The sequence below is a fragment of the Rhinatrema bivittatum genome, chromosome 2, assembly GCF_901001135.1.
Source record: "Rhinatrema bivittatum chromosome 2, aRhiBiv1.1, whole genome shotgun sequence".
NCBI classification, from domain to species: domain Eukaryota; kingdom Metazoa; phylum Chordata; class Amphibia; order Gymnophiona; family Rhinatrematidae; genus Rhinatrema; species Rhinatrema bivittatum.
This window is the reverse complement of record NC_042616.1, coordinates 138,518,196-138,533,738: the sequence shown is the minus strand read 5'-3', so window position 1 is coordinate 138,533,738 and position 15,543 is coordinate 138,518,196. Positions and strand designations below refer to the sequence as shown.

Here is a 15,543-nt window from a genome sequence, read left to right as displayed (position 1 = left end):
TGGCCTTTGCAACCTGTTGCACTGGAGGTGGACCCTTGGGCCAAGGTGGAGTGGGCTGATGAACAGAGGCTAGCTGGAGCTTCACCAATATCAGCCCTCGTTCCCCGTGGGTTTGGATGCCAGGGCCGGCTGGACTTAGGTGGGCCTCTGTATGTAGTCGATGTAGAGATCGGTTCAACCCAGAGACAGCAGGTGAGAGATGGTACAATCCTATACGGGATAAGGTATTGTCCTGGAGACTCGGGCCCCAAAGAAACGGAGACAGACGGGGCACCCAAGCAAGAGCAGGCCGAAGCCTGAATAGACCAAGTCCAGGAAGTAAGCTGGAGAAGCGTCGAGGAACAGGCTTGAGTCAGGGCTGGCGGCAATCCAGAGGCAGTGCCAATCAAAGGTTAAGGTCTGATCATGGAGATAGTCAAGCGTAGTCAAACGATGCTAAGGTCCGGGTCCAGATATAGGCAGTAGCGTAGTCAGGCGAAGCAGAGGTCTGGGTCTGGAGATAGGCAGTATCGTGGTCTGGGTCTGGAGATAGGCAGTAGTGTAGTCAGGCGAAGCAGAGGTCTGGGTCTGGAGAGAATCAATGGAAAGGGCAGGCAAAGCAGAGATCCGGGCTTGGAGAGAGTCAATGGTGTGGTCAGGCAAAGCAGAGGTCCGGGCTTCAAGAGAGTCAATGGCGTGGTCAAGTGAAGCAGAACTCCGGGCTTGGAGTGAGTCAATGACGAGGTCAGGCAAAGCAGAGTCAAAGTCCATGTAGGCAACCCGAGGTATGGAGCAAGACAGGAACCAGGAACAACGAGGAACAGGAACGTAGGAGTGAGACAAATCTCTAGGAGACAACGAGTACTCGACCCAATGCAGAGACCTGTTGCAAAGGCAAAGCTAGGGAGCGGAGCCTGCGCTTAAATGCTGAAGCTCCACCGATGTCATCATCCGTGGCTGCTGCTAGGTTCCTGCCTCGGTCCCTACTTAAACATCGGTGATGTGCGGCGCCGAGAAGGAGCATCTCTCCGCAGGCCACACGGAGAGGCCCGACGAGAAGCAATGGACGTGGTGGCTGAACCGGGAACGCCGGGGACTGCAGCTGGAATGGAGGCACCAGGGGAGGGCCGAGGACAGAGCTGACGGCCCATTACCGCCAGTGAAGAGGAACCAGGAGCAGGAGTCCCTGTAGAAGGTGAGGGAGCCATGCCACGGGTCTGCCGCAGACAGCACGTGTAACAATATAGGGATCGATTAAAAAAAAAACAAAAAAACGCCAGGGTTGTTTGTGTGCCTTCTCTAAAATTCCTTCAAGAAGGGAAAAATAGGCAACAAAGCTTCCAGGATTTTCTTTCTGTTGCAGTATAAGAATATTAGGTGCATATTTATGTGGAAAAATCTTTTGTGTGCATATGTTATCTTTGTATGTGTGTTTCAGCATGCATACAATTGCATAAATGTGCACTCCTGTACATCCTAGTTTTTAGATGCCACCCCCCCCCCCCCCCCCCATCAGGTATATATAAAACATTGCTGGTATGATCTGTTCAGGAAGGAAAAGGTAGGCAGAAAAGGTGGAGGAGTAACATTTTATGAAAAAATTATATATAGAAAGTAACTGAAATGCAGGGACAGAACAAGAGGACCAGCAGAAGGGGATCAGAAGGCTCATCTGCATACATTATCCAGCAGCCCCTGGGAGAGAACTCCAGTGGTCACCTTGAGGGATCCCGACTTGAGGCTCCACAGCCACAGCTCACAGCTTCCAGATGCCCTGCAATTCTCGTAGCAGAAGAGGACCGAAAGCATGTCCTTAGACACACACACCGCAAAGTTCTTTACTTTAAATTTATTGTAGATTTTATTTCAAAACAAGAATCAATAAGGTGAGTAACTAGGTAGGTAAAATTAACCCATGCTATAGTTACACAATGTTAGGTTCCATATTAGGAGCTACCACCCAAGAAAGAGATCTAGGCATCATAGTGGATAACACATTGAAATCATCGGTTCAGTGTGCAGCGGCAGTCAAAAAAGCAAACAGAATTTTGGGAATTATTAGAAAGGGAATGGTGAATAAAACGGAAAATGTCATAATGCCGCTGTATCGCTCCATGGTGAGACCGCACCTTGAATACTGTGTACAATTCTGGTCGCTTCATCTCAAAAAAGATATAGTTGCGATGGAGAAGGTACAGAGAAGGGCAACCAAAATGATAAAGGGAATGGAACAGCTTCTCTATGAGGAAAGACTAAAGAGGTTAGGTCTTTTCAGCTTGGAGAAGAGATGGCTGACGGGGGGATATGATAGAGGTGTTTAAAATCATGAGAGGTCTTGAACGGGTTAATGTGAAACATTTATGTACTCTGTCAGAAAATAGAAAGAGTAGGGGGCATTCCTTGAAGTTAGCATGTGGCACATTTAAAACTAATCAGAGAAAGTTCTTTTTCACTCAACGCACAATTAAACTCTGGAATGTGTTGCCAGAGGATGTGGTTAGTGCAGTTAGTGTAGCTGTGTTTTATAAAGGAATGGATAAGTTCTTGGAAGAGAAGTCCATTACCTCTATTAATTAAGTTGACTTAGAGAATAGCCACTGCTTTTATTATCAACAGTAGCATGGAATAGACTTAATTTTTGAGTAATTGCCAAGTTCTTATGGCCTGGATTGGCCACTGTTGGAAACAGGATGCTGGGCTTCATGGACCCTTGGTCTGACCCAGTATGGCATGTTCTTATGATGACCAAAACTGAATACACTACTCAAAAGGCAGTCGTACCATGGAGCAATACAGATGCATTAGAATTCCCCTTGCTAACTCGATTCATAGTTGCAAGCAAAGACCTTTTAAGTTGGAAGCGGATGATGTCACTACGGGGGGATGCCCTCAAGGTTCGCGCCCTTGGTACAAACTCTGGAGCGCACGCGCGCCCTTACGTAATCAGAAACATGATGGATCTGCAGCGTCAGGCCAGCCCGGGGATTCCGGGGAGAAGTGGCAAGGAGAAGCCGCGGCAGCATCTGTCCGTCACGGAGTGCATGTCCAGGTGGACGCCCACCTCAGCAGCAGTGATCATCAACCGGTATGGTTTAATATCACAAAAAGGATATGGAAAAGAAGCACAAAGACCCAAGTTTTACAGTTCAAAATGCAGACCCAAAGGAAGTTACCACAAAGGTAGAGAGGGTGGAGCAAGGGCGAGAACAGGCACGAACGCAACAATATGTGCATACACGAAAAAAAGAACCTACACAAAAAAAGAGGTATGTTAAGGGCATATCGTATAAATGGAACCATGTCACGGAGTGCAAGTCCTTGGGCTGTGTCATGATTCGTGCTGCCCAGTACTTGGGGACGGGCTTCGGTCCATGCCGACAGCAGGCAGACATGCTATGGGCTGGGATACCTTCACCTAAACCAGACTCTTCCCCCACTGGTTGATCCCTTGGTGTCACTTATAATGCACAGCTTTACTAGGCTGGGGACTAGCAGTAGAGGGGGTGTTGTGAAATGAGAACTTGACCTAGTTCCTCATCTGCAACCTCAACATAGTACTTGCAAAGCTTCCCACTCCAAATGGCTAACTCCCCAGTAAGCCTAAGATAGACTATCTCAAGAAAACCAATGTGACAACCAAGTTGTGGTTTAATGCACGATTTTATAGTTTCAGAAAGCAAGCTCCCAGGGGGTTTAAAACAATAAATACACAATAGAACACCATTTTGCTTTGGTCCTAATAATTCCTTCTTTCCCTACTTCAAACCAGTGTTTATGATATGGACTTTTCCCGAGAGAACCCTTCCCCCTACTCTCAGTATTTCACTTTGGTAACCTGTCCTGTTAGGGCTAATTAACTGCTGACAGTTTCTGCCAACCACAGACACATTTTTATGAAAGGTTCTTGACTTAACTTCCAGTGCTTAATTCCACCCAGTTTTAACTGCCCCAAACACTTCCAGTTTATTGCAATTTAAACTGGCTACATAACAAGTGCAAATATCTGAAACTTATAGTAGTGCAAATACTAGTGAGGCTTAAGCTGTTTTAACCACCCTAATTAGAGAAAGACCTTTCACCAGCTGTATTAATGTTTACAAGGAATTAATTACTGCAGTCAAACATTCAAACAGTTTCCCAGCAAAGCTTCTAAATCATTCTAAACAAGGAATCACATTTCCAGAATTTAAAGTTTACAGGGAATCAATTGTTGTAGCCAAACATTCAAGCAGTGGCAGGGTTTAGCTCTCAGTACCCACTACTCAATAGTGAACTTCGTAACTGTAAATGAGCTAATAGTAGCTTCAAGACAAATCTCTTTCATTGATTAACAAATGGTAATGGAACCCACGAGATGAAATGGGGAAGTACCTGGAGGAAGAACTAAAAGGCTGAGAGAACGAGAGAGATGTGGATCAACAGTGGACCAATCTAAAAGGAGCAGTTACCAAGGCAACTAATCTATATGTTAGAAAACTAAAAAAAAGCAAAAGAAAAATGAAACCTATTTGGTTCTCAAAGGAGGTGGCTGACAAAATAAAGGCCAAAAGAACAGCATTCAAGAAATTTAAAAGACACCAAAGGGAGGAGCACAAAGAAGAATATCTGGTAGAACTGTGGGAGACGAAGAAATTAATCAAGACAGCAAAAAGTCAAGCGGAAGAGAGGATTGCCAAGGACGTGAAGAGAGGTGACAAAACATTTTTCAGATATATCAGTGAAAAGAGAAAAGTTCAAAGTGGTATAGTGAAATTGAAAGGTGGAAAGGATCAATGTGTGAAGAGAGACGAAGAAATGGCAGAAATATTAAACGAATACTTCAGTTCTGTGTTCACTAAAGAGGACCCTGGAGAAGGACTGTCGCTAGTTAACAAGAAACTGGAGGGGAGTGGAGTAGATGTAACTCCATTTACAGTAGAGAATATATGGGAAGAGCTGGGGAAACTGAAAGTGAACAAAGCCATGGGGCCTGATGAGGTTCATCCCAGGATACTGAGGGAGCTCAGAGATGTGCTGGCGGGTCCGCTGTGTGACCTGTTCAATAGATCCCTAGAAACGGGAGTGGTACCGAGTGATTGGAGAAGAGCGGTGGTGGTCCCACTTCACAAGAGTGGGAACAGAGAAGAGGCTGGTAACTACAGACCAGTTAGCCTCACTTCGGTGGTGGGAAAAGTAATGGAGTCACTGTTGATAGAGAGAATAGTGAACTATCTACAGTTGGGAGAATTGCTGGACCAGAGGCAGCATGGATTCACCACGGGAAGATCCTGTCAGACAAATCTGATTGACTTTTTTGACTGGGTAACCAAGGAATTGTATCGAGGAAGAGCACTCGATGTCATCTACTTGGATTTCAGCAAAGCTTTTGATACGGTCCCGCATAGGAGACTGGTGAATAAAATGAGAAGCTTAGGAGTGAGTGCCGAGGTGGTGGCCTGGATTGCAAACTGATTGACGGACAGAAGACAATGTGTGATGGTAAATGGAACTCTCTCTGAAGAGAGAGCTGTTTTAAGCGGTGTACCACAAGGATCGGTGTTTGGCCCGGTCCTGTACAATATCTTTGTGAGCGACATTGCGGACGGGATAGAAGGTAAGGTTTGTCTTTTTGCGGATGACACTAAGGTCTGCAACAGAGTGGACACGCCGGAAGGAGTGGAGAGAATGAGACGGGATTTAAGGAAGCTGGAAGAGTGGTCGAAGATATGGCAGCTGAGATTCAATGCCAAGAAGTGCAGAGTCATGCATATGGGGAGTGGAAATCCGAATGAACTGTATTTGATGGGGGGAGAAAGGCTGATGTGCACGGAGCAGGAGAGAGACCTTGGGGTGATAGTGTCTAATGATCTGAAGTCGGGGAAACAATGTGACAAGGCGATAGCTAAAGCCAGAAGAATGCAGGACAGCATAGAGAGAGGAATATCGAGTAAGAAAAGGAAAGTGATTATCCCCTTGTACAGGTCCTTGGTGAGTGAGGCCTCACCTGGAGTACTGTGTTCAGTTCTGGAGACCGTATCTCTGAAGAGACAGAGACAAGATGGAGGTGGTCCAGAGAAGGGCGACCAAAAAGGTGGAGGGTCTTCATCGAATGACTTATGAGGAAAGATTGAAGAATCTAAATATGTACACCTTGGAGGAAAGGAGGAGCAGAGGTGATATGATACAGACTTTCAGATACTTGAAAGATTTTAATGATCCAAAGACAACCACAAACATTTTCTGACGGAAAAAAATCAACAGAACCAGAGGTCACAATTTGAAGCTCCAGGGAGGAAGACTCAGAACCAATGTCAGGAAGTATTTCTTCACAGAGAGGGTGGTGGATGCCTGGAATGCCCTGCCAGAGGAAGTGGTGAAGACCAGAACTGTGAAGGACTTCAAAGGGGTGTGGGATAAACACTGTGGATCCATAAAGTCTAGAGGACGTGAATGAAGAGTGGGTGGCTCGCGGGTATGACGGCTACTACCTGGAGATAATAATCTTATTCAATAAACATACACACGGTTAATGCGACTCCAACATTGCTCTAAGCTTCAACAGCAAGAGGAAATGTGGAAAAACGGATTTGCATTCACAAAAAAGCGGGGAGTAGCTTGCTTGTTACGGCGGTTACTACCCCAAACCAAATAAGTCTGATACTATATCCAGCATAGCTCTCTGCTTCAACGGCAGGGGAGAAAGACCGATACGTCACTTTCAATGCATATCCAGCATAGCTCTCTGCTTCAACGGCAGGGGAGGAAGACCGATACTTCACGCATATCCAGCATAGCTCTCTGCTTCAACGGCAGGGGGAATGAAGAAAAGTGGATCTATATAAGAGAACAACCAACAAGGACTGAATTACATAGTCTGGGTAAACAAATAAGCATGAGTATAGCTTGCTTATTGCGGCGGTTACTACCCCTAACTAATTAAGCTAGATATTTCACTTAGATGCAGTTCCAATACTGCTCTCTACATTAATGGTGTGGGTGGAAGGGAAATAGAACCAAAAAGTTACTAAGAGCCAAGAGAAACAGATAAGTATGAGAAGAAAAAAGTGTGAAGCTTGCTGGGCAGACTGGATGGGCCATTTGGTCTTCTTCTGCCGTCATTTCTATGTTTCTATGTTTCTATATGTTTCTATGATTACTACAGCTTTTAACATCCCCAAACCAACATACATAACACAGGGAAGCATTAGACGCCCTCACCGATATCCTACTCTCTTTCCATCTCCTTTTTAACTATGATAGGTGAAAGAGAAACTTTGTGGGAGGGCTCTGCCTGAAGATAGCTCCCCATCTGGCTCTGCTTCCCCTTCCTCCTCTCCTTGCATATGTTACTACAGCGGGACTGCTGCTGGCACTGGTACTCTGGAACTCTTTCATGTCAGGGAACTCCCTCATTTATGGCACCTGTTCACCCATTATGGGAAACTTGCTGAGTCACTCTGGCCCAGCCTACCATGGCTCATGCTCTCTCAGGGATTGGGTACTGGGAATTATGGGACTTGTAGTCCCCTTTGGCATCTCTCTTAGCTTTTCTTCACTTTGACTAGATCCTGTTTAATAGTGCACTATGGGGCGGATTTTAAAAGGCGCGCGAATAGCCTACTTTTGTTTGCGCTCCAGGCGCAAACAAAAGTACGCTGGATTTTAGTAGATACGCGCGGAGCCGCGCGTATCTGCTAAAATCCTGGATCGGCGCGCGCAAGGCTATCAATTACGTATAGCCGGCGCGCGCCGAGCCGCGCAGCCTACCCCCGTTCCCTCCAAGGCCGCTCCGAAATCGGAGCGGCCTCGGAGGGAACTTTCCTTTGCCCTCCCCTCACCTTCCCCTCCCTTCCCCTACCTAACCCACCCGCCCGGCCCTGTCTAAACCCCCCCCTTACCTTTGTCGGGGGATTTACGCCTCCCGGAGGGAGGCGTAAATCCCCGCGCGCCAGCGGGCCTCCTGCGCGCCGGGCCACGACCTGGGGGCGGGTACGGAGGGCGCGGCCACGCCCCCGGACCGCCCCGGGCCGTAGCCACGCCCCCGTACCCGCCCCCAAAACGCTGCCGACACGCCCCCGAAACGCCGCGACGACCGGGCCCGCCCCCCGACACGCCCCCGACACGCCCCCCTCGGAGAACCCCGGGACTTACGCGAGTCCCGGGGCTCTGCGCGCGCCGGGAGGCCTATGTAAAATAGGCTTCCCGGTGCGCAGCGCCCTGCTCGCGTAAATCCGCCCGGTTTTGGGCGGATTTACGCGAGCAGGGCTCTGAAAATCCGCCCCTATTTGTGCAGGGACTTGCATGAGTACTATCAGTCCATAACACCAAATCCTAGGGACAGTCACTGGGGGTGAGATGCTATGACTAGACACTTATATCTTGTATCATCTCGGACAGTGGTTCCCAACCTTTTTGGGAGTGTGGACCCCTTTTCATCCTCCAAATTTTTTGCAGACCTCCCAATGCTTCTCTTTTATTTTTACTTGCAGTTATATGCCATATATAGAAAAACATTTAAATTAATAACAAAGAAATAATTATATGAACCCCAGACTCAATCATAATATATAAAACTAATTAAATAATGCTTACTGATGTAAATGGAATACATATAATTGCAAAGCACAGCAGTAAATGTGCAAGAATGTACTCATATTCAGTAACTCATGTAGCGTAACTACAAGTAGCCATACAGCTGAATCTGTCTGGATCTGGAGCAACTGCAGAAAATGAACTGGTGGGGGGAGAATGAGACTGGTGGGGATGGATTGATGGAGGGAGAGAGAGAGACTGGTGGAAATGGACTGGTGGAGAGAGACAGACAGACTGGTAGAAAAAAAGAGAAACTGGTGAAAATAGACTGGTGGAGAGAGAGAGAAAAAACTGGTGGGGATGGACTAGTGGAGGGAGATTGAGAGAGTGACTGGCAGGTAAGTACTGGTGGAGAGAGAGACACTGGTGAGGATGGATTGGTGGAGAGAAAGAGCAACTGGCTGGGATGGACTGTAGAGAGAGGGGTAGTGACTGGCTAGTGTGAGCTGGTGGAGGGAGAGACAATGATGGAAGAGATGAACTTGTTGGGGGAGGCAGAGAGCATGACTGGTGGGGCTGGACTGGTAGCATGAGAGAAGGGGACTGATTGTGATGGATTGTGGAGCAAAGACAGAGAGTGAGAGACTGGTGGGAAAGGGGGAAGGAGGGATGTTTGCAACATGCCCACATCATTAAAAAGGAGTTGTGGAGAGATGTTTGGTGAACATATTCCCCTCCCAAAAACCCCTCCCCCAAAAACAGAATTGTTTAAAATTATTATTATTATGTTTTTTTAAAAAAAGCACCTGTGACAAGGAAACCAATCTGTTAGTTTGATCTTGGTGGGTGTCAATGACTCTCTCCACACCTGCCTGTTACCAAGAACATAAGATATGCCATACTGGGTCAGACCAAGGATCCATCAAGTTCAGTATCCTGTCTGCAACAGTGGCCAGTCCAAGACATACTTACCTGGCAAATATCCAGACATTAAATAGATCTTATGCTACGAATGTCAGTAACAAGCAGTGGCTATTCCCTATAAAATAATAGCAGTTTATGGACTTATCCAGGAACCTATCCAAATGTTTTTAAACCCAGCTACACTAGTTGTCTTAACCATATCCTCTGGCAATGAATTCCAGAGCTTATTTGTACATTGCATGAAAAAGAATTTTCTCTCAGGATATCTGTCCATCACATTTAGAATTTACATGTATATGTTGCACATCACTTGCACATTCAGGGAATGAACATGTTTCCTTATTTCTAGCAGCCCCTTCCCTTTCATGAGGTGACATAAATGCTACCTGTGTTAATCTATTGCACACATAGGGGTGGATTTTAAGAGCCCTGCTTGCGTAAATCCGCCCAAAACCGGGCGGATTTACGCGAGCAGGGCCCTGCGCGCCGGTAAGCCTATTTTACATAGGCCTACCGGCGCGCGCAGAGCCCCGGGACTCGCGTAAGTCCCGGGGTTTTCGGAGGGGGCGTGTCGGGGGGCGTGTCGGGGGCGGGCCCGAACCGCGGGGCGTGTCGGGAGCGTTCCGGGGCGGGCCCGGGGGCGTGGCTACGGCCCGGGGCGGCCCGGGGGCGTGGCCGCGCCCTCCGGACCCGCCCCCAGGTCGCGTCCCGGCGCGCAGGAGGCCCGCTGACGCGCGGGGATTTACGCCTCTCTCTGGGAGGCGTAAATCCCCCGACAAAGGTAAGGAGGGGGTTTAGACAGGGCCGGGCGGGGTGGGTTAGGTAGGGGAAGGGAGGGGAAGGTGAGGGGAGGGCAAAGGAAAGTTCCCTCCGAGGCCGCTCCGATTTTGGAGCGGCCTTGGAGGGAACGGGGGTAGGCTGCGCGGCTCGGCGCGCGCCGGCTATACGAAATCGATAGCCTTGCGCGCGCCGATCCAGGATTTTAGCGGATACGCGCGGCTCCGCGCGTATCTACTAAAATCCAGCGTACTTTTGTTTGCGCCTGGAGCGCAAACAAAAGTAGGCTATTTGCGCTCGTTTTAAAATCCGCCCCACAATGTTAGATAGACTGATAATGTTACAAATGTCCCGTTTGAGGACCTGCCATTGTTGCTTCTCATTGGAATATTGAATGTACAACTTGACTCATATGTACAGGGCTAGCAGTAAATGTAATAAATGTGACAAAATAAATAGCTTGGAAACATCTGGAGAAAGTGTTTTGCTTCATCTCTCCAACTGCAGTCAATATGGTTTGACCCTAATGTATACTGAAAATATATATTTATCATCTTGCTATTATATACTTCTACTAGCGAAAGTGCTGACATTGCGTGGGTAGTCTGGTCTATAACAGCCTGTATGTGTGTGTGTGTTTGTGTGTGTGTGTGTGCCTTTGTATGTGTGTGGATACCTCTGCCTGTCTGCATGGGTGCCTGTACCTCTGTGCATGCGCTTCTATGCATGCATGCATGTATGTGTGTGTGTGTCTGTTTCTGTGGGTACCTGTGCCTATGTGTGTGTGTGCGTATGCGAGCCAGAATGTGTACGTGTGCAAGACTATGCATGGTTGTGCAAGCTTTGCATGCTTGTGCGAGCTTGTGTGTGCCTATGTGTATGTTCCTATTATGTGTGCCGATCCCTGCCTGTTTTTGTGTGAGGGAGCACCTGGTGGTCACAGACAGACACAACAGTGTGACAGACTGACCAACACAAACCTTTTATATATATTTATTAGCAAATTTAGCATTTCTAACTGACTTTAACTCTAGTAATGAATCATATAAAAATAGTATTTCAAACTATCTATCTAGATATGATCCTTATCGGCTGTCAAATTTTATATTTCCCTGTTTCTTTGTAGTTTTCACAATCAAGCAATAATCCAAGAGATGATATAGCCACCGAGGCATATGAAGATGAACTAGATATGGGCCGATCTGGATCCTACTTAAACAGCAGTATCAATTCGGCATGGAGTGAACACAGCTTGGACCCTGAAGACATTCGGGTAAACACTCATTTTTTAAAATTATTTTATTTATGTGTATGTATGCATTTGTGTGTGTGTGTGTATATGTAGTATAAATGATGTTTTTTGAAAAAAACATTGAGCATGTTGCTGTATCATATTTAGTGGTGTTTACACAAGATAAGGATAATAAAATAATATGAAAATTTCTTGACGTGGCCTTTTTTTAAAATTTTTCTCTCTCATCTATCTTAAAAACTCCTGATCTGATTTTAAGTCACTTTTTTGAAAAAAGTCGTTGACATGTTGCTGTATCATAATATTTCCATGGTGGCACAAGTTTTCAGCATATGTAAGCCCCCTATCTTTCCTTCATTATCTTAAACATGGGCCAAAAAGTTGTTGGCTGTTATCCTGGAGCCTTGGATGGAGAAATGGGGAGAAGGTGAGGTAAGATAGGTAGGATAAAACAGGCTTAAATGTTTAGACTATGGAATTGAAGGATGGAGAAAAGATGAGACAGGATAACTTAAGTCAGGTTTGAATTGGAAGCTTGAAGTCAGAGGAGCAGAAGCTGACCAATCATGCTGATTTAGCAGGGGTCCAAGGCAGAGGGTGGCGGCAGAGGGAACTTCAGGACTTGGAGCCCCTTTCAAGCTGTCAAGCTTGGGAAAGGGAAAATAGGGTCTCAAAGTCCCTTTGAAGCTCTTGGGGGAGAGCAGCCAAGGGTTACAAATTAATAAGCTGTGTAGCACGCAAATTTACACAAAGCAGCTCATTAATATTAAAGAGCTGAAGTTAACTTTTTGTTTAGGCTTTGTCAGGCTAATGGGCCTACTGATATTTGTGATAGGTCCCCATCCTCATGTGTGAGAAGAAGGAGTGTGGGGTTTACTTCAGGTTTACTCTCCTTTAAACAAGGAGAGCCAGTGAGTGGAAAGGGTTGTGTTAGGCCATTGTAAGCTCTTTAAACACATGAGGATGGGGACCTAGCACAAATATCAGTAGGCCCATTAGCCTGACAAAGCCTAAACAAAAAGTAAACTTCAGCTCTTTAATATTAATGAGCTACTTTGTGTAAATTTGTGTGCTATACAGCTTATTAGTTTGTTTCACACATTAAGGGGGGGGTTTGCATTAATGTTAACACAAGCATGTGTGTTGCAGTTAACACAGGCACGGGTCTTGCATTAATGAACTTTAGTATATAGGATCTTTAATCTAAAAGTCAGCTTTTGTATGCTACTGTTTCAAAAACTGTTGTGAAATTCAGAAAAAAATTATATCAGCCATTTCCCATGTCAAGTTGGTAACTGATATTCTTAAAAAACATTAAGGGCCTGGTTCAGTAAGGCTTTTCTTCCATTCTGTGTCTTAGGGAAAAGATTTGGATTGATCAAGCCCTAAGGTTGGTTTGGCAAGAGCTGTTATTCCTGTGGTCATTTTGATTCTTGCTTTGTTTTGGATGTCTATTGGAATATAAACACTACCAGTACACTTTACAGGTCTTGATTGTCTTTAATTGAGTCACGGGGGGGGTCAAGCAACAGCTTTGCTCATTTGCCACCAACTCGCCCACAAATGCTGCCACTGGCCATTGAAACAAAGATGGAGAATGGTTGTGGCGCTCTTGTTTTGTGGTCAAAAAGAGAAAATGACTCAGCTGTAGATAAAATCAATGTATGTAGTTAATTTACTGTTATGCATGCCAAATACACTGATGTTATCCTTTATTATGCAGGATGAATTGAAGAAACTATATGCACAACTGGAAATCTACAAAAGGAAGAAGATGCTAGCTAATAATCCTCATTTGCAAAAAAAGAGATGCTCCAAAAAAGGCCTGGGGCGTTCAATTATGAGACGTATTACTGAAATTCCAGAGACAGTTAGTAGACAGTGCTCCAGAGAAGAAAAAGACTTTGTGGATCAGTGCGGTACAAAAAACAGTATCAGTGTGGTGAAAAAAGTTGCACAGGATTCCACCAATCATAGTGTAAAAGTAAATGAGGATTCTATGAATGACAAAGCGTTGTCAATAAAAAAGTCCCACAGCACCTATGATCATGTTCAAGAACAGAATAAAGAGGAGAAAAGCTCAAGCACAGAAAAAATAGAAGCCAACGAAGACCCTCTTCTGGATTCCTTGATTGGAAAAACAACCAGAAAGGAAATTGACACAGTGGAGGCTGTATCTACAGAATCTGTCCCTCTGGTATGCAAATCTGCCAGCGCACATAATTTGTGCTTGGATAAAAAACCCTTACATCCCAGAGCATCTGTTTTACAAAAATCTCTCAGTGTTATTGCTAGTGCAAAGGAGAAAACTCTAGGGTTGACGGCAAAAACACAAAGCTTAGAAGATAGTACTAAAAGTCCAAAAACACTGCCAAAAGGTAACGAAGCAAACAAAAGATCTGACAAACATGCAAATAAGGATTTACAGCAGAAAAGCTCAAATCAAATAGATGAGCCAAGGAAATCACATAAGTCTGGAATTATAAAACAGCAAGCAGTAGGTCATTCTATCACAAACCCTGATACAGGTGCAAGTAACTCAGGTCTGAAGGACAAATTTGATATAGAAGAAGTTTGTCCTTGGGAGATGTATGACCTTACTCCTGGCTCTGTGCCTTCAGAGACAAAAGTGCAAAAACATGTGTCCATTGCTCCTTTGGAGTTAGAAAGACATCACACTTCACATATAAAGGGAAGGTCTCATAACAAGCTTAAAGCATCTGAAGGGCATTCCCTACCAAATCAGAAGAGCTTAGACAAGACTGAAGCTTGTTCTAAGGAGACCCAAGAACTGATGCTCAACGATGTTAAAGGCAACAGTGCTAAAAAACACCACACAGCTATTGTTTGCCCAGGAAATATTGATGAGCTCCCCAAAAAGGGCAGTATGCAAACATTGGAAAAGGTATACCTCAGCAAAGTAGGGGAACAAGTAAACAATGCATCTTCCATTCAAGGACGCTTACTGGTGTCCGACTCCCATCATAATTCAAATAATAACTTGCCGCAGCCTTCAGCTTTTCCTGCTGAAGTATGTCCATGGGACTTTGACAAAACAGACAAAGGTGTAACATTGCCTACCACATCTGCTTCAACTACAACTGCAATCACACCAACATCACCTTCAAAAAAAAGAGCTTTTGGACTGATCATGAAAGGTGTTGCGTCATCAGGAAGAAAAGAGACAGCAACTGAGAAAGAGAAGGGGAAATCAGCAAATAAAGAAACGGAAATAAAATCCAAGGATCTTGTGATGAAGATTGACAAATCAAAAAGTGCAGAGGTTTGTTCCCGAGGAGCTGAGAGATCATTGGGTATAACAGCAAATAAAGGGAAAAGTACATCGAACGAGCAAGGGATAGACAAATGTAAATTGGTGGAAATCTGCCCTTGGGAAGTCGTTTCTCCTCCAAAAACAGAACAACATTCGGAAGCAACAGACACTGCTCATTCAAAAGTAATGATTGAGGAAGGCACAAAGCTGTTAGAAATTTGTCCCTGGGACCTCCAAGACTAAACAGAAAGCAAAAAGAGATAACACCAAACATGTTGCAACTGTAAAACTGCATATCAATGAACAATTAAACTAAAAAAAGCAAAGACATTTCACTGACATGTATAACCTTAAAAGCACTGCTAACTTAATGCATCCCAAAAACTCATTTTATAATGTACAATGATTGTTCTCATTTTCTTATACCTATGTGTCTGCGCACTGTTGTGTCTCATTTTAAAGCATTCCAGACTGTATAATTTTTTTGCAAATAACTTTCAAATTATGTGACACAACACATTTATGCAAACCTGCAGACTGTATTGTTATTGCAACCTAAGTACCTGCTATGATAAACTTATATCTATTTATACTATAGGATTACAATAAATTATCACCTGGCTATGGAAGCCATAGAGTATATGAGAAATAGTTTGTCTTTGCTGTGATTTTTATTGTGAATTTTTTGTTCAACTCAAAATATTATTTGAGATTATAGTTTGATACTGTATTCTTCAGGGTTTTTATACAAAATACGTTACTTGTTTTGCACTTATATTTAGTGTTCCTAGCTTTTGGTAATTTTGGAGATCAAGTTCAAGTAGTC

The 15,543-nt window shown here is 44.9% G+C and overlaps 1 protein-coding gene across 1 annotated transcript in view; it reads left to right on the top strand.

Moving 5' to 3' along the window:
• GPR158 (G protein-coupled receptor 158) overlaps nucleotides 1–14,981 on the top strand; it is a 654,347-nt gene extending 639,366 nt beyond the window's left edge. Inside the window, 2 exon segments of the mRNA XM_029587041.1 lie at nucleotides 11,318–11,464; nucleotides 13,167–14,981. Coding sequence (XP_029442901.1) covers nucleotides 11,318–11,464; nucleotides 13,167–14,981 — 1,962 coding nt within the window.
• The last annotated feature ends 562 nt before the right edge of the window (nucleotides 14,982–15,543 follow it).